Source organism: Podarcis filfolensis (genome assembly GCF_964270895.1).
Source record: "Podarcis filfolensis genome assembly, chromosome: 13".
Taxonomy (NCBI): domain Eukaryota; kingdom Metazoa; phylum Chordata; class Lepidosauria; order Squamata; family Lacertidae; genus Podarcis; species Podarcis filfolensis.
Genome location: NC_139615.1, coordinates 10,826,431 through 10,850,007, shown reverse-complemented (window position 1 = coordinate 10,850,007; position 23,577 = coordinate 10,826,431). Strand labels below are relative to the sequence as shown.

General features: G+C 46.4%; 4 protein-coding genes across 5 annotated transcripts; 2 read left to right on the top strand and 2 right to left on the bottom strand.

The window, feature by feature from the left end:
• Positions 1–418: 418 nt before the first annotated feature.
• On the bottom strand, positions 419–1,043 carry LOC310747282 (histone H2A type 1-E). Its single transcript, XM_083581630.1, has one exon. The coding sequence runs from the start codon at positions 906–908 to the stop codon at positions 519–521; it is 390 nt and encodes a 129-aa protein (XP_083437756.1). The 5' UTR covers positions 909–1,043; the 3' UTR covers positions 419–518.
• Positions 1,044–1,193: 150 nt separating this feature from the next.
• LOC310747283 (histone H2B 1/2/3/4/6-like) lies at positions 1,194–1,807 on the top strand. Its single transcript, XM_083581631.1, has one exon. The coding sequence runs from the start codon at positions 1,328–1,330 to the stop codon at positions 1,706–1,708; it is 381 nt and encodes a 126-aa protein (XP_083437757.1). The 5' UTR covers positions 1,194–1,327; the 3' UTR covers positions 1,709–1,807.
• Positions 1,808–8,882: 7,075 nt separating this feature from the next.
• On the bottom strand, positions 8,883–11,306 carry ADAT3 (adenosine deaminase tRNA specific 3). Of its 2 annotated transcripts, none has more exons than XM_083584085.1 (2): positions 11,124–11,306; positions 8,883–10,391 (listed from the first exon to the last, which is right to left on the bottom strand). In XM_083584085.1, exons 1-2 carry the CDS (start codon positions 11,156–11,158, stop codon positions 9,314–9,316), a joined length of 1,113 nt encoding a protein of 370 aa, XP_083440211.1. In that variant the 5' UTR covers positions 11,159–11,306; the 3' UTR covers positions 8,883–9,313. The 2 variants fall into 2 exon arrangements, with proteins under 2 accessions (XP_083440211.1, XP_083440212.1); XM_083584086.1 differs by having other exon boundaries at positions 11,072–11,156.
• Positions 11,307–11,351: 45 nt separating this feature from the next.
• LOC310748362 (dnaJ homolog subfamily C member 3-like) lies at positions 11,352–23,132 on the top strand. The gene is made up of 12 exons (XM_083584084.1): positions 11,352–11,576; positions 13,092–13,202; positions 13,599–13,723; positions 14,492–14,566; positions 15,292–15,435; positions 16,699–16,880; positions 17,096–17,215; positions 18,407–18,512; positions 19,151–19,271; positions 19,796–19,928; positions 20,818–20,966; positions 21,677–23,132. Exons 1-12 carry the CDS (start codon positions 11,378–11,380, stop codon positions 21,817–21,819), a joined length of 1,608 nt encoding a protein of 535 aa, XP_083440210.1. The 5' UTR covers positions 11,352–11,377; the 3' UTR covers positions 21,820–23,132.
• Positions 23,133–23,577: the final 445 nt, after the last annotated feature.

Here is a 23,577-nt window from a genome sequence, read left to right as displayed (position 1 = left end):
GGAAAAAAAAGATTCTGCTACATTCTATCATCAGAACTTTTGTGCCGAACTGAAAACTTGAATCAGATTCAAAAGTGTTACTTGGGTATCAGTTGTGGCGTTTACTTGTTACAGTAATGTACAAAGCTCCCTTTCCGTAACAGTGTATTCAGCTTGCCTTCTTACTGGAAACATTGATCTCCAAAGTACAGCTCTTTGTGTTACTGGTTTATTTTTTTTAAAAAATTCACACCCACCAATCTCAATGAGCTTTATAAAAATTCAATGTGTTGTTCGGGGAAGATACCGCAGCCTGCTATAGGGGCCGTAAAACCTATCTAGCAAGAGACTCGCGAACGGGAGGACCATAATTTTATAAACTATTAACTCTTCCTCAAGGCTTCGCATGGGTTTTTACATCTCGCAAGTAGTCAACTCATAAGAGAAAAATCAGCTCTTTTTATGAAGTTGTAGGTGGCTCTTAAAAGAGCCTTTGGGTTGGTTGGGCTTTTCTACTTTTTAGCACCTTTCTTCTTGCTTTATTTTCCTTTGGCCTTGTGGCTCTCGGTTTTCTTGGGCAACAGCACAGCCTGGATGTTGGGGAGGACGCCTCCCTGAGCGATAGTGACTCTGCCCAAGAGTTTGTTCAGCTCCTCGTCGTTGCGGATGGCGAGCTGCAAGTGGCGAGGGATGATCCTGGTCTTCTTGTTGTCCCGGGCAGCGTTGCCGGCCAACTCCAGGATCTCAGCAGTCAGGTACTCCAGCACAGCAGCCAAGTAGACGGGCGCTCCGGCTCCGACGCGCTCTGCGTAGTTCCCTTTGCGCAGAAGACGGTGCACACGACCCACGGGGAACTGGAGCCCGGCACGAGAAGAGCGAGTCTTGGCCTTGGCCCGGGCTTTTCCTCCTTGCTTGCCGCGTCCAGACATGGCGATGACGTTGAAAGTAGGCGCACAAACAAACTCCTCCGATGCTGAATGAAGCAACTGCTCGATTCCGCTCCTTATATACTTTCCCCTGGTTTTGAGACTGCGTTTTCTGATTGGTCAGCCTCTGGAACTCAATGCCCAATGACCGTGCAGGATGCCAGCGACAGAAGGAATTCTGAAATGCAGCCATTGAGAGAGGACGGCGGGAAACGGTTGGCCAATGAGAGCTCACAGGCGCGCAGAACAAAATTCCGGACCACGCCCCTCTCTTTTTCTTTTGCGTCAGCGAGGATTGTAGCCAATTGTGACAAGAGCATTTCGATACCTCATTTGCATAAGCGTCCTATAAATAGGAGAGCGCGCAGCGCGGCTGTTACTCGACTTTCTTTCCTTCGGTGCTGTCGGCAGAAAGTTGGAAGATGCCTGAGCCAGCGAAATCCGCTCCTGCGGCCAAGAAGGGCTCCAAGAAGGCCATTACCAAGACCCAGAAGAAGGGCGACAAGAAGCGCAAGAAGAGCCGCAAGGAGAGCTACTCCATCTACGTCTACAAGGTGCTCAAGCAGGTCCACCCGGACACGGGCATCTCGTCCAAGGCCATGAGCATCATGAACTCCTTCGTCAACGACATCTTCGAGCGCATCGCGGCCGAGGCTTCCCGCCTGGCGCACTACAACAAGCGCTCCACCATCACCTCCCGGGAGATCCAGACCGCCGTGCGCCTCCTGCTGCCCGGAGAGCTGGCCAAGCACGCCGTCTCCGAGGGCACCAAGGCCGTCACCAAGTACACCAGCTCCAAGTGAGCTTCCCCGGAGAAATGATTATTGGGCTTCCCAAAAAGAAAACCAAAGGCTCTTTTAAGAGCCACCTACTTTCACAGTAAAATGAGCTGATATTGCTAAGCATCGCCTCTCTTGGTTAACCAGAGAGACTAATTAGCTTGGGACGTGACTTGAAGGCAGATCTGTAGTGGTAAATTCTGTTTCATGCTACTGGGGTAATTGTTTTTAGAGGTAGAATACTAATTGGTAGAGGTGCAGAGTGACTATATAATTTGGGATGGTTTAAAGCTCCTGATGACATATCAGAAGAGCCTGGTCAGGCTAAAGGTCTATTTGGTACAGCATTCTGCTCCCCACATTGGGCAGCCTGAAGTATTAAACAATCCCATAATTAACAGTGCCCTAAAACAGCACTGCTACTGTCTTCTTTGGCAATCATTCATAGCCAAGTAAAATTGTCTTCCATGAACACAGTCTTAACAGTGAGTCCGTAAGTGACTTATGGATCCACACATCCACACAGTGGGAACATAGGCTTCCAGGTGGGAGTTCATCACGGCGAGGGTTTGCCAAGCATGCCTTCCTCTTAGCGCATTTCTCCCTTTCGTCCAGAGTTTGAGCATCTTCAGAGTCTATGACACCTTTGGTAAAGGCTGTTCTCCAACTGGAGCACTCTCAGGCCAGTGTTTCTCAGTTGTCAGTGTCTATACTACATTTTTTTTTAGATTTGCCTTGAGAGAGTCTTTGAGCCTCTTTTGTTAAACACCAGCATTACGCTTTCCATTTTTAGCTTTGGAATAGAGTAGTTGCTTTGGAAGACGATAACCAGGCATCCGCACAACATGACCAGTCCAATGAAGTTGATGTTGAAGAATCCTTGCTTCTACACTGGTGATATTTGCTTCTTCCAGTACACTGGCATTAGTTCATCTGTCTTCCCAAGTGATGTGTAAAAATTTTCGGAGACACGGTTGATGGGATCTTTCAAGGAATTGGAGATGGCATTTGTAAGTGGTCCATGTTTCACAAGCATACAGTCAGGTTGCTAGTACAATAGCTTTGTAAACAAGCATTTTGGTTTCCCTGCAAATGTTCCTAAAACAGCACTGCTACTGTATTTCCTCGCTAGCCCCACTCCCATAAGAAAAGATATGCCTTATCTGAAGCTGGAGGTTCCATTTAGTTGCCATAACTGGGTGCAAGTGTCAGGCATGTCTAAGCCACTGATAATCTATCACCACATTTATGGTGATGAATTACACAAACCGCTGGACTTCTGTTTGTCCTGAATCTACCGCTGATCAGTTTCAGTGGGTGATTTTCATGTCTACCTTTATGAGACAGGGAGAAAGGGCATCTTTCAGCTGCTTTGAGAAACAGCTGCATGGAGGAGATGAGATGGGGAAAAGATGCATAAGCCAGCAGCCCGGCTAGCTCAGTCGGTAGAGCATGAGACTCTTAATCTCAGGGTCGTGGGTTCGAGCCCCACGTTGGGCGGAAATTTTGGAGGATGGGGAAGGCTGCAACTCAGGTCCCTGATATCTCAGGCTAAGACTAGTAAAGGACTCCAGAAAATCCAGAAGCCATGAAGATATTTGAATTGGCATTGCTGACCAATGGTCTGATCTGGTGGAAGGGGGCTTATTCCTACTACCTAGGGTGATATATACGAATCTTTTTGCAGAGAAAATCTAAATGCGTCCCACAGTGAAATGCTTGGCTTAGCTCAGGGGCAAGGAGCCTGCGACCTTCCCATCTTCTTACGGGACTCTCATCCACCCCAAACAGCATGTCCAACAGGCAGGAATTATATCTGGAAAGCAAAATCTGAAAAGCCAACAGCTTTCCATACCCTTGGATTAAATCTGTACATGCTGTATAGAACCTTTTCTGTAAACCTATTGCTTAGTGTGAAAGTGACAAAGGAGGTCCTTCTCTCAGCACAGGGAAGGCTTAAAACATCACTTAAACACGAGAAAGCATGGAGGCTGTTTCAAACATGCCTCTGAATACCAGTTTCTTGGAGCTACAGAAGGGGAGAGTGTTTGGTTCACTCAGGTCTTGCTTGTGGGTTTATTCACGTGGTCTGGCCACTGTGAGAACAAGATCCTGGAATAGATGGGCTATTGGCTTGATCCAGCTGGGTTCGTCTTACGTCCTAACCCCCCACCCCAAATTATACTTTCTTTTTGAGCTGCTAATAATGAGTCAACAAAAGACGTGTTCAGCAGCCTCTGAAGAAGGCATTAACTCTACGCATAAAGATCTTAGTTTAGAAATCACATTTTTGTTTTTGAAAAATACCATGCCCTCTCTGAGGATCGAACTCAGGACCTTCAGATTATGAGACTGACGCGCTGCCTACTGCGCTAAGAAGGCACCTATTATTAAAAAGTCCCAGTAAGCCTGACTAGGATGTAAATTTGCTGTTTTAGTAAATAATTAGCTAACTGGTATTTGTTTCGTTTGAAGTTTCGGGAATGACATCGCGTTTATAATCTGAATTATCTCCCTACACCGAAAACGCAACAGATCACAACAGATATAATGCACAGATCACAACGGAGTGGAGGGCCTCTATTATAACCACAGAGAGGGAAAGAAATTAGTTCTATGCACCAGATATAGGCGTCTGAAGAAACACCCATTGGATTACACAGTAAAGTTTCCCATTCAGCTCCCTCCAGGATTTTGTCAAAAAATAAACGAAAGCATGAGAAAATCGGAGGGAATTAACAATATTGTATTGGAAAAGGTTCCAAAAATAAGCTACTGGCCCGTACGGGGATCGAACCCGCGACCTTGGCGTTATTAGCACCACGCTCTAACCAACTGAGCTAACCGGCCAGTTACGAAAGAGTTGTTTCCTGGATAGCTGTTGAATGTAACAGGGGATGTTAAAATCGTGCAAGTGAACGCTAGATGGCGAAATCACACTACTGAACTTTACTCTCGCCTATCAACACACGCCATTATGCCTACATAAATAGAGCATTCCTATTTCAAGCTTTATTCCAGATCAAACAAATCAACCAGGAAGTCGAATTTCACATTTGCCCGAAACGTGGGGCAAAACGGGAGAGAATGAGAGAGAGAGAGGAAACGATAAAATACCGAAACAGAAAGATTTAAGCAGTTATATTCTGTGCTGATCTGCAAGCTGCTTAGTCATATACAGTAATAAGGACAGTAATTTTGGGGGTATTAAAACTGCAATTAACTACGATAGTGGACAGGGGTGTGTGAATTGCACACAATCAATTTTCATTGAAGGATAGCTATCCACAGTGCACCCAAAAAGGAGAAGGAGAAGAATATCTCCAACCCGTTCTTTGGCAAAGGCACCAAAAATAACGCTTTGTCAGAAGTGGGATTCGAACCCACGCCTCCAGGGGAGACTGCGACCTGAACGCAGCGCCTTAGACCGCTCGGCCATCCTGACAGTTGCTAATCGCCCTTCCCTGTGTTGCAGTATTAATAATTTGTTATTATGTGATTCTGTTCCAGTTTTAAACCGATAAAATATGTATAATAATCATTTAACCACTGGGATAACAAATGACTGCCTCTTTCTTCTATCTCAGAACTATTAGGGCTCTAAGTTAGCGGCACCAACCTGGAAGGCTTTGAACGATGGTGAGTCGCAGTAGCTACGTTCTCTCTCCCCTGTTGGAGACAGTGGGTTTAGTTACTGCGAATCACAAGTGGGGAGAATGCTGTGCACCCCCCCCCCTCGATCTCCTCCCCACCTCCTGCTTTTGGGCTCCCCATTGGCCCCATGGCTGGGCCAATGTAAGGACAGGTTGCCGGACAAGGTGGACCACTGGCCCGATGCAACAGTTGGCCTCTTACCTTTCCGGGAGGAAACAAAGGGAAGGAGAATGTGCCAAGAACCTGCAGGCTTGCTATGCCAAATCACACTACACTACTCCTGAAACAAGGCACTCTCAGAGCCCGGATAGCTCAGTCGGTAGAGCATCAGACTTTTAATCTGAGGGTCCAGGGTTCAAGTCCCTGTTCGGGCGGCTGAATTTTTTTTAATTCTTTTTTTGTTCGCTTGCATTTTTGTCTTTTACCTTTCTTAAAGAGATTGCTTTGAATCCTCCCCAAATAGCAAAAAAAAAAAAAAAAAAATCATCAAAGAAGTGCCCTTTTCGATAATCAGGTATGTTTTGTTCTTTCATTTCCGTATCTGGCTAAGCAGCCCCTCCCCCTCCTTTGCCTAACGAAACATGTATATAGAAACACATTTTTAAAAATATGTTGGAAGTTGGCCGTTGGAAGGAGACCTCTTTTCACGATGAATTTCATCCTAACGCCGTTCAGCTCAGTTCAGATTTATAAAATCTGCTTTTATAAAGCGCAAGGCTTGGCTTGCAAACCATTTGTGATCACAGTGAATTGCAAATGTAGCAATTAGTGAATCCGAATGGTTTTTAAAAGCATCCTTTCCTTTTCTTCTTGGATCACATTTCGTGCATCACATTTCATTAGGGCTTTTTTTTTTTTTTACAAAGTTTGCAACTTTGCGGAAAAAGGTAAATCAAATGAAACTGTGTGAAAGGTGTGGGGCGGGGTGTGGGTCCCCCATCGAATACTATCACGGTCCATGAGCTTGCAGCGAAATCTTAAGCAAGCTTACTCAGAAGTAGATCTGACGTTCAATGAGGATACGTAAGTGTCAGGTTTTGAGCCACAAAGTCTTTTTCTGCTATATATATAAAATCGCATTTTGGTGATACCCCACTCACAATGCAAGCCTCAACCATGTCTACTGCTATTTAATTAAGTGGGGCTGCTTCACCCCCATATACGTGGGAGCGAGCCCCGTTGAATGCAATAGATATTTAAATTTATTTTTTAAAATGATCATAGAGTATACCGCAATTCCATTCAAAAAACAAACACAAAGCGATTTACCGGAATTATATATACAATTAAAAAAACCCCACACAAATCGACGGCTAACTATTACAGAAAGGCATATTTTTCAATACCCTTTGTGAGTAATCATAGTTAAGATTGCGTCATATTGGCGTCAACAAAAGACTTCTGTCTCCAGGCATCTAAACTGGAAGGTATTGCAGCTATTTGAGACTCGAATTGCCTGCATATTAATTTAAAGGAGGGATTTGTCTTCTTCCACATTGCTACCAAATTAAAATGTCACCCTAAAAAAAAAAAAAAAATTCAAGCTTAGCAGAGGATGGTTTCGATCCATCGACCTCTGGGTTATGGGCCCAGCACGCTTCCGCTGCGCCACTCTGCTCCACGAGGCTAGGTGTTGCATTACATTCCTAAATAGTCGCTGCTGCGTATTATACAAAGCAATGAAAGTCTATCGATTGAAATGTACCATGGATTTGAAATGATGCGGTGCATTTTAGAGCCAGCCAATTTTGACGAGCAATTCTGGGTCTAAAACATATGGACTTCTTCACCTTTGCATACTGATGGGCATTGGGAGGGGGAAGGTTGGCTTCGAATTGAATTTTTCAATTTGCAAATTCCCCAAATGAGAGGTGCTAAGAAGCTGAAACATGACTTGGCAATTCAAAAGATATTTTGGTTATATTATAATTTAAGGTTTTTTTCTTGGTAAGTAAAATTGCATAGAAATGTTTAAAAATGATTGCCCAAAATATGAGGTAATATTCTATATTTTTTATTTTATTTATTTATTTGTTTGTTTGTTTATTTATTTATTTATTTATTAGCATTACCTGACATTTTCAGAAGTTAAAATTAAAATTCTTTGGTCCTCCAAAAGCAGTTTATATGCTTCCTCATCATTTACCAAACTAAATGCTGCCCAATAGCAGATTTGAGTTCTTCACAAGCAAAAACATATTTTTAAGACCCCCTCTCACTGATGAAACTTGCGAAAATTAAGGTTCACCCCCTAAAATGGCATGGCCAAGCTCACAGTCCATTGGCGCCACTCTTGAATGCAGCCGCCTGTCACTGCCAGTGCTTGTTTTCTGTAGCCATACAAGGCAACAGCACAGTGGCAAACTCAAAAGTGTTGGGTCCCTTCATGAGAGTTGCAGCCACAGAGCTGTTCTAAGATCATACAATAATCTTCTAATTATACATTTAATAAAAATTAGGGGTGTGTTGCAACAATCAAGGCAGATCTCCACGTGTTGCCCTTCAGCTATTTTCTGTGCGCATACATGATCTGGAGTGCTCCAATATCTTATTTTGGAGTGACTTTAAGTTGTTTTCCGTAAATCTCCACTGTACGTAACAGATTTTGAAGTACCTTCTTCTGAAACTGAAGCACCTTGTGTGTTCCCAAATGCTTAGCTTTGGAGCATATAGTGGCTAAAATGATCCCTTTTCATGCTGACCGGTAGGTTGCTAGTCAGGAATACAATGAAATATGTGCAGTATTCCCCACATGAAGTGTACATTGGGGTCATCAACATGGTGGTGCCTGAATTTTCCAAGCACGAATCTCTACGTAGCAAAAAAATAATAATCCACAAAGGAGATATCAGCAGGCTCAAGTGAAATCCCAGGTACATAGATGTACAAAACAACTTTAGGGGAGAGGGGAGAGAATTCATCAGGCAAGACCTCCTTCCACCTGCCTTGGTCCACCTTCTAGTCTCTGCTTCTCAATTTGCATTGTATTATTTCATATTCTGTGGTTTGCCATTGTTTTATTGATTATAGTTTAGAAATTATTTATTGTAGCTGTTGAGTGGATTTGTTTAGCTTTTATATGTTGATATTATTATTATTTTATATTATCCCAGTGATTGTTGAATGTTACTTTTGTGGTGTAGGTTGCTTATTTTGTGTTGTTTTTATGGTTAGCCGCTCTGAGCCTGGCCTCGGCCGGGGAGGGTGGGATACAAATAAAAATTTATTATTATTATTAGAAAGAAAAACTGAGGGGACCACAAAACACCGATGAGGACTGGACATGCTCAGTAGCTGTGGAAAGTTGACCAACTGCTGCAGGCCAAGGGAAAGGAGGTACAAGGGCTTTCCGCACTGCAACTTTTTCTTGCAGGTCCAACTCATGAACCTCAAAACTGCACATAGGACCATTTATAAGTAGAGGTTTTCCCTAGTCATCATTTCTCACAATGCACAAAAAAATTCTCACAAGTGCCAAAAATCTGTAGAGGGTCACTGCTCAGTTTCAGGTACTCCAAATTCCCAGTTACCACAGACACATGACTGTTTTTTAAATAATGTATTTCAAAAGAAAAAAAAAAGAACAGTAAAAAGGGTAAAAATGAGAGACAACTCCCCACACACAAATACAGTGGTACCTCGGGTTACACACGCTTCAGGTTACATATGCTTCAGGTTACAGACTCCGCTAACCCAGAAATAGTACCTCAGGTTAAGAACTTTGCTTCAGGATGAGAACAGAAATCGTGGTCCTGCGGCACGGCGGCAGCATGAGGCCCCATTAGCTAAAGTAGTGCTTCAGGTTAAGAACAGTTTCAGGTTAAGAACGGACCTCCGGAACAAATTAAGTACTTAACCTGAGGTACCACTGTACACATTCCAAAGCTCCGCAGACATGCTACTTCTCTTAAAATAAGACATACATAATATATATTATAAAAAGTTAAAAAGGAAGCAAAACAAGAAATATCCTCCTCAAGGACTGTCTTTCCCTGATTCCCTGGGCACCGAAATATGTGCCAAGCTGTGGCACTGGTCTTCCAGAACTCCGCGGAACACCTCAAAGCGGTGGTTCAGGTCCTTGCGGCAGTGGATGTGGTATTTGGTCCCCAGGGCGCCGTGTGGGGACGGCACGCCATAGAAAACCCGTCCGATGCGCGAGTGTACCAGAGCCATGGCGCACATCACACACGGCTCACGCGTCAAGTACATATCGTAGCCGGTGCAGATGTAGGGGAGCCCGTCGCTTGAAGAGGAAAGGCCTGAGTCGCCATCCGACTGAACGAAGGTACAGGCAGGGTAATCGTTATAGCAGTACGCCCCACCTCCCTGGCCGCGGGCCACCAGGTCGATGCAAACCATAGCGGCGTGCAGCAACGGGTTGAAGCCTTTCCTGCAGTCATGCGCCACCGCCAGAACTCTCCCAGAAGCTTGGTCAACCACCACGGCCCCCACCGGCTCCATGCTGAGGCGCGCACCTTCTCGCGCCGCTCGGATAGCCAGCTCCATATGGCTTTGCATGGCGGCCTTTTCCGAGGGGGTGAAGAGGCAGCCGCTGAGAGCCTGGCTGATGCGCTTGTTCTCATGGAAAGAGACAGGCCAGTGCGAGGAGGCGTCCTCATACTGGGGGCGGGTCAAGGGCGGGAAGGCTGGCACCAGGGTCAAAAAAGGCTCCCCCAAGCCACGCGGGTCGACCTGGCCATCGGGGAAAAGGGCAGCAAGGGACTGCGAGCCATCCTGCTCTGGTCTGGGGCTGGCCAGGCACAGGATCATCTCCAGTGGGTGGGCGCTCTCCGCGGAGACGCAGCAACGGACGCGTTTCAAGTGCGGGTGGTCCCCCAGCGGGTAGGCGGCAGAGACCTCCCTCACCAGGCGGCAGGCCTCCTTCTTGTCCAGGACAGGTGCGGCAAAGGCGGGGATTAGCACCACACTCTGGGATTCCCTCTCAGAAAGAACAGGAAGCACGTCCCATGTGAAGGCCCCATTCAGCTCCACCGTTTTCCGGCGCTTGCAGCCTGTCTCCATTAGGATGGGCGCATCCCTGGCATGCTCTCTGGATGGTGGGCTGAAGGAAGAGAGCCGGTTATCAAAAATGCACGACACAAGGAATCTATACCACCTGCACATTTGCTGCAGTCTCTCTCTCCCTCTTTGCATTAAGAGGCTGCATGTCATGATCATTATTATGTATGACTTCTAAAGGGCTGTAAGTGGGAATCCTGACCTGACTATGCCTGCAGGCTCACAATCAAATAACTAGATTACTGAAAATGAGTCTGAAGCTATTGTTCTTGAAAGATAAACATTGGGAAATATCAATACATTGCTAGAGCTCATCGCTGGCACAGGATCTCTTAGTCAAACCTGTTAAAATAACTATAAGCAGAACAAGTTCTGCCCATTTCAACACACAGGCAAACACACACGCAGTGTTTTATTTTATAACCAGGCTGATACTAGGACTTCAGGTTCTCAAATGTGGTGGGAGGGATTGTGATGATTCAGCCAAGGAAGTAAGTCGCTCTGCACATGCTCAGAGGTACTCTTTAGGCTTGAACCGCATGAGCCAGAGCGGGGGGGGGGCGATGAGCCCACGTGCACAAGTCCAGTTCACCCACATAAGAAATTCACAAGTGCTGGATTTAATAATTCCTAATTATTACATTTATGACTAGCAAGTATTATTATTAGGACGATGACGATCGATCATCATTAGAATTTTCATTATCCCACCCTGCAAAAGTATCCCCCTATTATCATATCCACACGTGCATCGGCATCTCACCCCCGACTTGGCTCTGCAAAGATCACGAAACGCATCCGCCCACGTGGTGCGCCGGGACTTCACGTGGCGCTGATTGGCTACCTAAGTTCCACGGCATCCACGATGTGGAAGCTGATTGGTCAGCAGCTCCTTTCTTCCCCCTTTCCCCTGTCCTTCTTCCCTTTCCTTGACGCGATTGGAGGAGTAGGGAGGCCGAGTCGGCACGTTGACGTAGCCTAGAAGAAGAGACAAGTAAGAGGCTAGAGCGGCCGGAAATGGTTTTCGCCGACGAGGAAGCGGAAGTGAGTTGGGTCCGGAGCTGGGACATGGAGTCCGGGCAGCAGCCGGTGTGGCGCGGCCTGGGGCTGCTCGGCAGAGGCGGGGACAACCCCGGGCTGGGCCCTGGGGGCTGCGAGAGGCGGTTGCTGTGGGTCGCGTCCTTGCTGTGCGTTTTGCTGGACCTGCAGTTGCCAGGTAACCATGGTAACCGGGAGGCGAGGGGTCGTTTCCTCTTTGCCCTCAGCGACAGGGCTTCTGCTGGCCCCGCCCCCTGCGTAGGCGGTCGTCCCGCCCCTTTCTCTCCCCCCTCCTCCTGTGTTGCCGGGTCCTCCGCGTCAGGGTTCGCTCTGACGCCCCCAACCCACCTTCTAAGCCCCGCCCGCCACGGGCCCCGCCCTCTCACGTTGACGCGCCTTGCAGCCCCGCCCCTTTTCATTGCCACTCTCACTTAGCATGTTTCTAGTCCTTAGTGTTCTCCATCTTCTGCAACTCATGCGTTGCACTTCTGATCTTCTGCATCCGGTGGAAGGTGCCTGCCGGCTACCGGTCAATATCTTGCGGCTGAGATAGTCGCTCCCTCTGCCGTACACCCAGCTGTCTCCACAAAGAGTACACTTATTATTTACCCAAACAGAGGCAGGACTGTACAGGACCTGTCGGATAACCTAATTGAAAGGAACATTCCTTGATTATAAAACCATACGCATGATTTCCTAATGTATCTTTAATATTTCTTCACGTGCCATACATAAGCAACGATAGCAGCTAGTATGTCAGAAAGGCGTAACGGTACAGTAGTTTGAAGTTGGAACCCCCACTTGGAACAAGTTTGTGATGCATATTAAAGTCTCTAGTCCAACAGATCGCTCCAGATGTTTCCACGGGTCTGGGGAGATTGTGTTGATTGATCTTTGCATCTCATATGGGAGACAAAGATAAATGACAGGAGGCAGCTGTTTTTGAGCACGACGGGTTTAGTTTTAAAAATAGTTTCATTGTCTGTTGAATTTAAAAAAACAGCAAACCAGTTCTAGAGCTACTTGCCCTTCAAGCTTACTTCTGCAGTACACACCTCCTGGGTTTGCAGAAAGCTATGCAGTGTGAACAAAACTGAGATTGGCAGGATACCTGGTTCTGGAACCAGTAACTGAATGGCGTTTCCAGAAGTGATCTTTCACATCTCATCCCCCTTCCCCCTGGAAATGCTAAGGAGTTTTTAACAGAGTCACTTCAATAGCAGAGAGTCCAGAGAGAAAAGAAACTAATAATGATTTAATGTGCGACCTGAACAAAAGCAGTACGTAAATATGAGGAGAAATAAACAGGTTTTTGCGTTTCGTAATTAAAGCCTTGTTCACAGCAGTAAGATGTACAACTGCACATATAAGGGGAAACTCTCTAAGAACTACATAGCCAGTCAGAGCGTGAGTTACCTCAGCAAGCACCATGCCCTTCTGACTGGGTACTAGGCAACACCTTCACAATTCTCTTGGTTAGCTGGCTAACTGTAAATAGAATTAACCCTTAGGTTGCTAACTTAATTATCCCTGCTGTTGTACTTCCAACAGGCTTGACCCTAAGCAGGTGTCCTGCCATTTTGCTTGGGCCCCCCCTTTCCTTAAAACATGCATATGTCCTCTACTGACACCTCTCTTTCTCCTGCTCTGTTACAATGGCTATTGGTCTCACAAACCATTTTATACCTTGCAGGTTTGCTGGCTGCTGGGCAAGCTGAGATAGAAAACCACCTGGAAATGGGGCGGAAGCTATTGGCCGCTGGGCAGCTGGCTGAGGCACTATCACACTACCACTCTGCGGTGGGTGAGTAATATAGCCTGTTTTGAATGTCATCCCTGAGGCATCTAACTGACAGGTGTCTTATGGGCTTATGCTGCCCTCTCAGTGTCAGTGTGTCACTCGACTTCTGAGCTCTCTCAAGGTATAAGTTAGAGGGCCCCTGGAAGGTAAGGGTTCCACTACCTGATCTGTTGTTTTTTGTATAATTGTAAATCATAAATATAGCTGCAGCTGGTTCAGAGAAATGCATGTGAAAGAGCTAAACCACAGCAAATCCAGCCTGTCCCTATAATTATATTGCTACTCATGAGGGGGACGGTGCAGATGCAGAACTGTACGCATCTTCACACAGTATACGTTCTGTTAAGCATACTGACATTTATTTCTGTTTGGTTTCCCCCCCCCCCTCAACTCTCCTAGAAAGTGATCCCAAAAACTACCTTACCTACTACAAACGGGCAACTATCTACTTAGCCATGGGCAAGTTCAAATCGGCGCTCCCTGATCTCTCAAAGGCTATTGAGCTCAAGCCGGATTTCATGGCTGTAAGTAATATGTGTGTGTGTGTGTGTGTCTTCTCCCCCTTTCCCCAAGACCTTCTTAATGGGAAAGGGTGCAGGGAGAAGGGCTTGTTTCCGGCTCAGAGAACCAGTTTGAATGATTCAAATCAGTCCCCTGCTTCCTTTTTCAGTGCCTCTTGCATGGGTGGAGAATGATTCTGAATAGCATGGGCATGCTGGCAGATGCCGTTGATACGGGTTATAGCTAATCCGCAGCCATTATTTGTTTTATTTTTAAAGATGTTCTATCCTGTCTTCTGATCAGCTGATTTCAGATCCATATGGTTTTGTTATTTTAAGATCCATATGGTTTTGTTATTTTAAATTGCCTAGCAGCCCTTGTGTGCCTTCCCCTCAATACTGCTGTCCCAAGGCAAGTGGCACAGAGCAAGTTCCCCTTTTTTTGGAGGTGTGGGGTGGCGAGCTGCAGGGAGATAGTAAGGTCCCTGCAGCTGCTCACCTTGTACTGATGTCTGAGGCCAGGCTGGTCTTCCCTTTTCCATGGTGTCCTTCTAAGGAACCAGGATGCTTCGTGCAGTGGGTATATTTGTGAAGTTTCCCGTTTTGCTATATAATCGGGGCCCTGCAGATTCTTACTCTATCCTTCCTTGCGTGTGTTTGCAAATGTGTACAAGCACGAATGGTTTGTGCACAAGCAGTTTGTGCAACCCAACGAATAAGCTTCCTGTTTCCAAGCAGGAAATGATTGCTGTCACCCAAACCTACTTCCCTGGGGGGTTTTCTGTCCCACAGGCCCGGTTACAGCGAGGCAACATCCTCCTGAAACAAGGCAGCACGCAGGAAGCCAAGCAGGACTTTGAAGCTGTGGTAAGCAACCTGCCCACATCCACATCACAGGTGCAGGAGCCTCAGCTAGCGATGCACATTCATTTTCATGTCTGGCAATGGACCGCTGGTAAAATATATTCTCTTGCCTCCTTAGAATTCCATTTCAGGGCCATCAGGAAGGCTGTATAGCTCAGCAGCGGTAGCCTGCAGCACCAGTCTCCGCTCAACACTGGCTGCGTACACACCATCCATTAAAATCTTCCCACAAAGAATCCTGGGAATTGTAGTTTAAGAGTCTAGTTTAGTTCTGTGGGGGTGAACTACGGTTCTCAGGGTTCTTTGGGCTTGCACGTTCTAGCCAGTCAGGAAGTTGCAGCAGCACACATTGGATTCAAACCTTGCAGTTATGCAAAATATTGCGTTCACTGTGGTGTGCAAATAATACCTAGTATGATGCATTGGTGGGAAGTATGGAGGAGTGTAGTTCTTTGGGAAAGTTTGCTTTGTAACAAGCAGGAATGGTCCAGGAACGGTGGGATATCTGCCCAGCTGAGCACCTTGGGAAATAACCTTTCTCATAATTTCAAATCCCCAAATACATAGCAACACCTTTGTTCTTTCTGTATTGGCCCCCATCTTTTCTCCCTGTGTCAGCTACATGGACATTTTCAGACCTGCTCAGAGATTTGAATCAACTCCTTAAAATATTCAGTGACCTAATACATGCGTTCTGTTTTATTTTTTGAAAAAAATGATCTCATCAGCTCCAAAGTAATCCGGAAAATACAGAGGCCCAAAGGCAGCTTGCGCGCGTCTCTGAGCTCGAATTTTCCATGCAAGAAGCCCGTACTGCCTTCCAGAGGAAGAACTACCTGGGAGCAATCAGTATTTTGGATCAAGCAATTGAGGTATGTTGTCTTCAACTCCTCCTAGCTTTATATTCTTATTTAAGCAGCACCATGGGTCAGGTTAATGGGTCCCAGGAACTTGCCTTCCTGTCCTTATAATGAGGTAGTTGGTATGAGAGTGCTATGAAGTCTACAAAAGTCATTTAGCTGTGTTGAAGTACAGTCACACAGCAAGCACCTCTTGGGCCAACATGTGGGGGTGTTTAACTCGTCCATTGTTTGGAATGGCTGGGGAGAAGAGGTGTCTGTGTGAGCGAGAGGACGAACCCTCTTTTTAACCTGCATTGTTAGAACATTGAGACCAGAACCTGGAAGACCAGGGTTCCAAACCCCATTCAGCGGTGAAGCTCATTGCATGATCTTGGGCCAGGCACTCTTTCTCACCCTCACACACCTCATAAGGTTGTTGTGAGGATGAAGTGGAGGAGGAGAAATCCATGTACACCACCTTGGAGGAAAAATGAAAGTGGAATAAATAGCATGGTCCTTGTCGCCTTCTGTCTCTTCCAAAGGGAGCGGGTGGTGCTGTGGTCTAAACCGCTGAGCCTCTTGACCTTGCTGATCGGAAGGTCAGCGGTTTGATGGGATGAGCTCCCGTTGCTATGTCCCAGCTCCTGCCAACCTAGTAGTTCAAAAGCACACCACCGCAAGTAGATAAATAGGCACCATTGCGGTGGGAAAGTAAATGGCATTTCTGTGCGCTCTGGTTTCTGTCACAGTGTTCCATTGCGCCAGAAGCAGTTTAGTCATGCTGGCCACATGGATCTGGAAAGCTGTATGTGGACTTAACTATCCAGAGGTCCTTTGCCTTTTTACCTTTTACCTCTGTCTCTTCCCTCATCTCCACCCACCCCGGTCACCTGAAGCTGGAAAAGAGCAGTGGAAATCTAATGGGCTTGGCACACTATCAAGTCCTGGGGAGGGGAATAATAAATAAATTTTATTTATACACACACACAAAACTCTGAATAAATATAGCAGAAATGAGTTTTGGGGTTGGGAGGGGCCATAGCTGAGCATTTGAGCATCTCCATGCAATGAGGCCCAGGTGCAATTCCAGGCATTTGCAGCTAGGGTGGATAGAGACTCCCTGGCTGAAACCCTTGAGAGCCAGGGTGGACAAGTCAGAGTGGACTATCCTGAGCTAGGTGGACCAGCCACCCAACTCTGTGTAAGACAACTTCCTCTGCTACCAACCAAGGTTCTAAATTAAAAACAGCAGTAGGCTTTGAGGATATTAACTTCCTCTCCTCTGTGCCCCAGATCTCCCCCTGGGACCCAGAAGCAAAAGAGCTGCGTGCTGAGTGCTACCTGTACCTCGGCGACTACAACAAGGCCATCATGGACCTGAAACCCACCACCAAGCTGCGTAACGATAACAGGGCGGCCTTCCTGAAGCTCAGCAAACTCTATTACAACTTGGGGGAACACGAGGAGTCCTTAAAGTGAGTGGTGCATGCATGCATATGTTGTGCGGTGTGTTACAGACACGTGCAGGGGGCCATTCTATATTTCTTATCCCAGGCACTGTGTCTGGATTTAATAATAAAGCAGCTGGGGAGCAGCATTGCACAGGAAGGGAGTTTCTGCACCCCTCTGGCCTTTCCAGTGTCTTGAATCCCTCCTGTTGCATCTAGACCCGGTCTCTTTTCCTCCACAGCCAAGTGCGGGAGTGCTTGAAGCTGGATCAGGATGACAAGGACTGCTTCTCCCACTACAAGCAAGTGAAGAAGCTCGCCAAGCAGCTGGAATCTGCCGAGGAGCACATCAGATCTCAGAGGTGCGCTGAGTACCTCCCTATGTCCACCCGCCTTAACCTTCCTGGCTTACTTGTTTGCATGGGTGGCTGGCTAGAAGTCGGCAGGGCACATCGAGTGCCTTCTGTGCACATCGTTACGCTCTCAGCATGTGCAAAGGGTACACAGAGGAATGCTCTGTTCTGTAGCATTTTATGAGCTTGCGGGTTGAACCAATATGCATATATTTGTTCAGTGTGTATCATCGCTTCTGTTTCTGCTGTTCACAGAGAGGGGAGGACACCTGTGCAAGACTCTGTTAAGTACATAAACAGTTTCTGAGACTTCAACAGGCGGCATATTTACAGTACATTAAGTCTAGAAAATGTAAACTGATATTCTTGAGATAAGAAAATAAGAACCAAGTTGCGGGTTCAGACCAAGGATTCATCTAGGCAGGCATCCCACACAAAACGTGTTTCTGGGACGTTCACTCCCAAGCCATAGGTATCCTTCATGAATTTGTCTGCTCCCTTTTTTTTAAGAAAGTCACATGAAGCTGCCTTTTATCCTGAGACAGACCGCTAGCCCAGAACTGGTTCTCTGAGGTCAGGTCAGAGGGTCTTTTCCCAGCTGTGAAGCCCATGTTTGTTTTAACTGGAGATAGACAGAACTGAAAATGGTGCTTTGCCTGCTGAGAACATCTGGCTCTCTAACAAGGCAGATTCATGTGACTTTAAAAGGGGAACTATCAGACAACTTTGTGGCAAACGGGTCTTAGCAGCTACCCATGGAGCCATCTAAGTTGGTCACCACCTCCATTTCTTGTAGTAGTGAGTTTTGTAAGATAATCAGGTGTTGTGAAATGCTCCTGCACCTATTGTCCATCTTGTTTGTTTCATTGGACATCCCGGAGCTCCAGTGCTGTGAGAAAAGAAACCTCTCCTCCCTTCCGTACTATTCATAATTTAATAGATGTCTATCGTGTGGTTTTGTTTGTGAAAATACAATGTTTCTGCACTCCGGGGCCCAGTAGCTATCTCTGCACTTGAGTAGAGTGATAGCAGGATAATCACAGTCTTTCTGTTACACGGACCACGAAATCAGACAAATCACATTCAGTTCTTTGGCTGCTCGTTATCCCTTTGTCGATGAGAGCATTGTGCAGCCTCGAGGTTCGCATGCTCCTTTCCTTTCCATATACGGTTGTCTTCTCTGTCGTTGCCCGGGGACAGGTACGAAGATGCCATTGAGAAGTATAAAGCAGCCATGAAAACTGAGCCCAACGTGGAGATCTATACCAGTAAGGCAAAAGGACGCATCTGCCACTGTTTATCCAAGGTAAGGCAGTGCGGTCCAGCCTGTCTGAGGAGATGAATAGGAACTGAAACAAACTTGGCTTTGTTTGGTTGTTTAATTAAAGGAGTGAACAATCAAATACAACTACAAGAGTATTTGACATAAATCAATGAAAATTCATAACACTTGTATTGCAATTTTGCCCATTTTAGAATGAACTCTGACAGCCTTAGAAGTAACAGAGATGTCAGTTTTGAAATCTAGGGATCTGCATTTGGTTTCCTGATCTGCCGCTGGTATCCTATCTGTGCCTGGTCATGTTCTCAGCCTTCTCATGCTTCTTCCTTCCTGTAGAAATGAAACTTGTTGGCCTACAATCAGAGTAGCCAACAGGGTGACCTCCAGTTGGTGTTGGACTCCCTAACAGCCATCAGTCCCCCCCCTCCCCGCCAGCACGGCTAATGGACAGGGTTGACCAGAATCATCCATCAAGCATCTAGAGGACACCCTGTTAGCTGCAACTGGCCTGTATCTCAGGAAAGATTTGAACCACCATCTCTCTACTCTATAACAGTGATCCACTGGATCAGAATAGATAACGGAGCAGATATGGTGGGGGGACATGATTGCTGGGAAACCAGTAGCAAAAAAAAATCCCTTCCCGTTTTTGTGTGCCACAGAGCAAACAGCCTCATGAAGCTATAGACATCTGCACAGAAGCCCACCAACTCGACCCCAGGAACATCTTCATCTTGCGTGACAGAGCTGAAGCCTATATCCTGAACGAGGAGTTTGAAAAAGGTAAAAGAGTTGGAGATGCAGGAGGACCATGTCAGGACCTCGGCTCAGTGGTAGTGCGTCTGCTTTGCCTGCAGAATCATAGAGTTGGAAGGTACACTGAGGATCATCTGGTTCAGGTTTTTTCCATACTTGGGTCTCCAGCTGTTTTGGGACTGCAGTTCCCATCATCCCTGACCACTGATCCTGCCAGCTAGGGTTGGTGGGAGTTTGTAGTCCAAAAACAGAAGGAGACCCAAGTGAAGAAGCCTTGATTTAGTCCAGCCCTCCCTGCTCACTGGACCAAGCACAGGGTCATTGCTTTAAAATTTTCAAAATTTTCATTTTATTTTATTACAGTAATAAAGGATTAGGCATGTGGCTGTTTTTTTAAAGGAATATTTTATTATCTCTGGATTTCATGCACTTTGGTCAGATTCCAGGTGCGCAGACCTGCGAGATAATGACGTTAAGAGACAAAAGTTGAAAAAAGTGGCTGCAAAAAAGTCACTTTCCTTCCTGTGTTAAAGCCAACTCTTTCCTTGTAGCGGTTGAAGACTATCAAGAGGCCAAAGAGTTTGATGGTGAAAATGAGGAATTAAAAGAAGGGTTAGAGAGGGCGCAGAAACTGCTGAAGCAATCGAAGAAACGGGACTATTACAAAATCCTTGGGATCCGGAGGTATGGCATGCACTTTCCATAACTCTTTCCTGGTCCAGAATTGGACCTGGAAACAAATTGAGAGACAATACAGCTGATACAGCATCGGTTTAATAGAGTCAAGAAACTGAGCTCACAACCTCCTCATTTGTTTTGAACCCATTGATGCTTGTGGACAGTTTTCAAGGGCAGCCCCATGTAGTATGCATTGCCGTAGTCTAATCCAAATGTGCCCTCTGTGTGTAACTGTGGTAAGTTCAGCCTTCACCAGAGAAGGCTGCAGTTGAGACACACCAGCCCAAGCACAGCCACCACCTGTCTATTCTTGAATTCAATGGGACTTGACTTTGACTGAATCAGACCTTAAGTGATAGCTTTGCCAGAGCATAGTTTTAAACTTTTCAACTCTTGCCCTCCCCACCCAGCCACCCGGCGCTCACAAAAGGATATAAATATTGGAACGACTTCAATAGTTTTAAAGACAAAGTCAGCCTGGCCAGGTTTCGGGTAAATATTTGATGCGGCAAAGTAGATGTACTGGTTGGTTGGCAGAGTGTATTTATGAGGTGGCAATGGGGAAAAACAACTCTCTTGCAGCTCTAATTAGGTTGCTGCAGGAATATGCAAGCCTTTGGGTTTGCACAGGAATCTCTGGTAGACATGAAAGATTTCTGTATATCTCCAGAGCTTGCATACACTGAATGCTGAGCTCAGTTGGCCAAACATAGTGAGGTCTTTTTACCTACCTGCTTTGCTTCTCCTATTCTTCTGAAAACCATGGCACTGGAACCCATGTCCGAGCTGTGCAGTCTGTGGAAACTTTCGTGCTTAAATTTGTTATCATTCACATCACTGAAGAAAATGCAGGAAAAAACTTAGTTTCTGTTTCTCCCCTGTCCCCCACTTCTAGGAATGCAAATAAGCAGGAAATCATCAAAGCCTACCGGAAGCTAGCTCAGCAATGGCACCCTGACAATTTCCAGTCTGAAGATGAGAAAAAAGAGGCTGAGAAGAAATTCATTGACATTGCAGCTGCTAAAGAGGTCCTGACAGATCCAGGTAAGGCCTGCCTGATTAAATTCAGGTTTGTGTGTGCTTCACTGTAGGCGATAAATTGGTTGTTTTGCACGACGAGTGCAAGAATACATATTTGCCATGTGTTCTTCTTTGCTTAAGATAGCCTGCCCCTTAACCACTAGAATTTTGGGAGTATGCAATGGGTTACAACTGTACCAGTAGAATGGTGATTGCATCTAATTTCCCTGTACTTGCTAGCATTTAAACTCCAAATTTCCTCCAAGGAGCTCAGGATGCTGTGCATGGTACTTCTTCCCCCTTAACCTTGCAACAGTCCTGTGTGGGCAGATCAAGCTGTGAGTTGGTGATAGTCCCATCATCACCTTTGTAACCTTGGTGAATGGGTGCAATTTGAATCCGTGACTCTCTCCTAGTCTAACCTCTGCATCTCACTGATTCACGCAGACAGAGACCACGTAGGGTTTTGTGTGTGTGTTTGTCTACACCATCTAGCACACAGTAAGTATTTAAATGGGTCTAGAAACATCCACGTATGGAGGGGATGAGATCTTTCAGATTTGAAGCTAACAAGGAGTGCTTGAGAGATACGAAGACCAGAGCTGGCTCCCTCCTTTTCTCCCACCCACGTGTGTCCACCCAGATAGGCCTTGCACCTCTTTTGACCCAGGGGCCGTCTCTTCAACCTCTTTCCCACCCTACGTTTTTCTTCTCTGTTTTCTTCCCCCTTCCAGAAATGCGGCAGAAGTTTGACTCCGGCGAGGACCCCCTGGACCCAGAGAACCAGCAGGGAGGCGCAGGACACCAGCACCAGTGGCCCTTCGAATTCAACCCTTTTGGTTCTGGGAACTTCCACTTCAAATTCCACTTCAATTAACTTGGGACCGAGCCTTGGAACAGGAAGGCAAAAAAAAAAAAAAAGACCCTGTGGCTAGCAAGCAGGTGCATGGACCTCTGGGCTGTCCATTGTCCATACAGACACTGCAAAAGTTACCAGCCCCCATCAGAAAACAACCGCTATGCAATGGGGGTGGGTGAAGGTGGCCTCCCCACTGCATCCAGACATCCCCAGCCCAGATGTCCGGATGCTTTTTCCGACTAGAGCTGAGGCCTGAAGAAAGATGGTGTCGTCTTGCCTCTGGTTGTGGTTCCAAACAATGTGGGGCTGGAAGGTGAGATGTTACCATGCATGCAGGGCCTTGCATACCTTTCTGAAAATCCTGCTTTTCATGGGAGTCCTTGCAACTCTGGATTTATGTACGCGGCTCGACTTGGCCGATGGGCTGTACCTCTCGTGTCTGCTGAGATTCCTTTTTTTTTAAGCTGGTGGTAAGGAAACTGATTCCTCATTCCCTGTCCCCACTCCCATGTATCCTTAAAAAAATCCTTCACTGCCATATAACTACCAACCCGTTTAAATTGTAAAAAGAAAAGTGGGCAGGAGAGTATACCATCCTGTTCACCTGTTGGCATGCATTTGAGTTTGCCTACCTGAGAAAATATTTGAGTAATGTGAAGTGTGGGGTGATCTCTGCTGATGGCAGAAAGCACCGCTGAGTCCTGCAACGGCCTTCCTCCGTTGCAACACCCTTAATTTCGTTGATGCAGCTATTCATCTTGAAAAGGCAGTGAGAAACGCCTCTTTATCAACACCCACCAGGTTTTGCGGTGGTGTGGGCCACCCTATGAAGTGGCAAAATTCATCTCTTCTTTCGGTGGGGTGGATTCCGGTATTGCACATTTGACTTCTCCCTTCCCCCAAATACAAAGGAAAATAATGGTCAAGAACCCAGTCTGGATTTGGGGGAGAGGAGCTTAGGTCATACACCTTGCCCTAAAGTTAAACCCTGTGAAATCCATCTCCTTCCTTGCCACCGTTTGACTGTTACAGTGTGTGAATTGCGAGTCTGATATTCTACCACCCAAATGAGGGATTCTTGCCTCCCTCAATTTACTCCAGTTAGGCGAATTTTTAACTTTTCTTCCTCCTGCTCCAGGGCAAAAGGGGGAGGCACTGCTGTCCCCTTACCCCACCCACCCACCCACCCACCCCAAGACAGCACAGTACTTCTATAAAGCCTGAACCTGCTCTAGCTGTTGCCCAGGGGCCGAGGGAAGGAACTTTAAGGAGGGGGTGTTAAACCGCCACCTATTACCAAAAGTGTCAAGATTAAACGTTTGTATTGCAAAGCTCTCGCTTGTCTTTCTGTCTTGCTGCTTCAAGAAACGAGGGTTGGCCACGTCTGGAGGATCTGTCTCATCACAGCCCCACAAATTCTCTTGTACTTGGAAGCAGAAAAAGGGCGCAAAAAGAGCCCTGGTTTATCAGATCAAAGGCCCATCTAATCCTATCATCCTCTTTTCACTGTGGCCAATCAGCTGCCTATAGGAAGCTTGCAAGCATGACTTCATTCTTCCCTAAATGTCTCACCTTTTGAAGCCATTCCCCCTTTGCTGGGGGGGACATTGTAAGTCCTACAAAAGCAAGGCTTTCTGCAACAAAGACCTTTATCTAGCATTATTGAGCTGACCTGGCCTATTAAGGGAGGAACACACACACACACAAACGATTTACTAATGCCTTCTGCACAGGTTTGCAAGGAGAGGTGAGTTGCAGGTACAAGCCTATATTGTT

Excerpts from the sequence above, each read along its gene's own strand:
- LOC310747282 (XM_083581630.1), bottom strand. The coding sequence starts at position 908 with ATGTCTGGACGCGGCAAGCAAGGAGGAAAAGCCCGGGCCAAGGCCAAG.
- ADAT3 (XM_083584085.1), bottom strand. The coding sequence starts at position 11,158 with ATGCGTTTCGTGATCTTTGCAGAGCCAAGTCGGGG. Across the intron at positions 10,392-11,123 it reads TTTGCAGAGCCAAGTCGGGG|AGAGCATGCCAGGGATGCGC; the intron begins GTGAGATGCCGA and ends CCCACCATCCAG.
- LOC310748362 (XM_083584084.1), top strand. The coding sequence starts at position 11,378 with ATGGTTTTCGCCGACGAGGAAGCGGAAGTGAGTTGGGTCCGGAGCTGG. Across the intron at positions 11,577-13,091 it reads GCTGGACCTGCAGTTGCCAG|GTTTGCTGGCTGCTGGGCAA; the intron begins GTAACCATGGTA and ends TATACCTTGCAG. Across the intron at positions 18,513-19,150 it reads TCTGCCACTGTTTATCCAAG|AGCAAACAGCCTCATGAAGC; the intron begins GTAAGGCAGTGC and ends TGTGTGCCACAG.
- LOC310747283 (XM_083581631.1), top strand. The coding sequence starts at position 1,328 with ATGCCTGAGCCAGCGAAATCCGCTCCTGCGGCCAAGAAGGGCTCCAAG.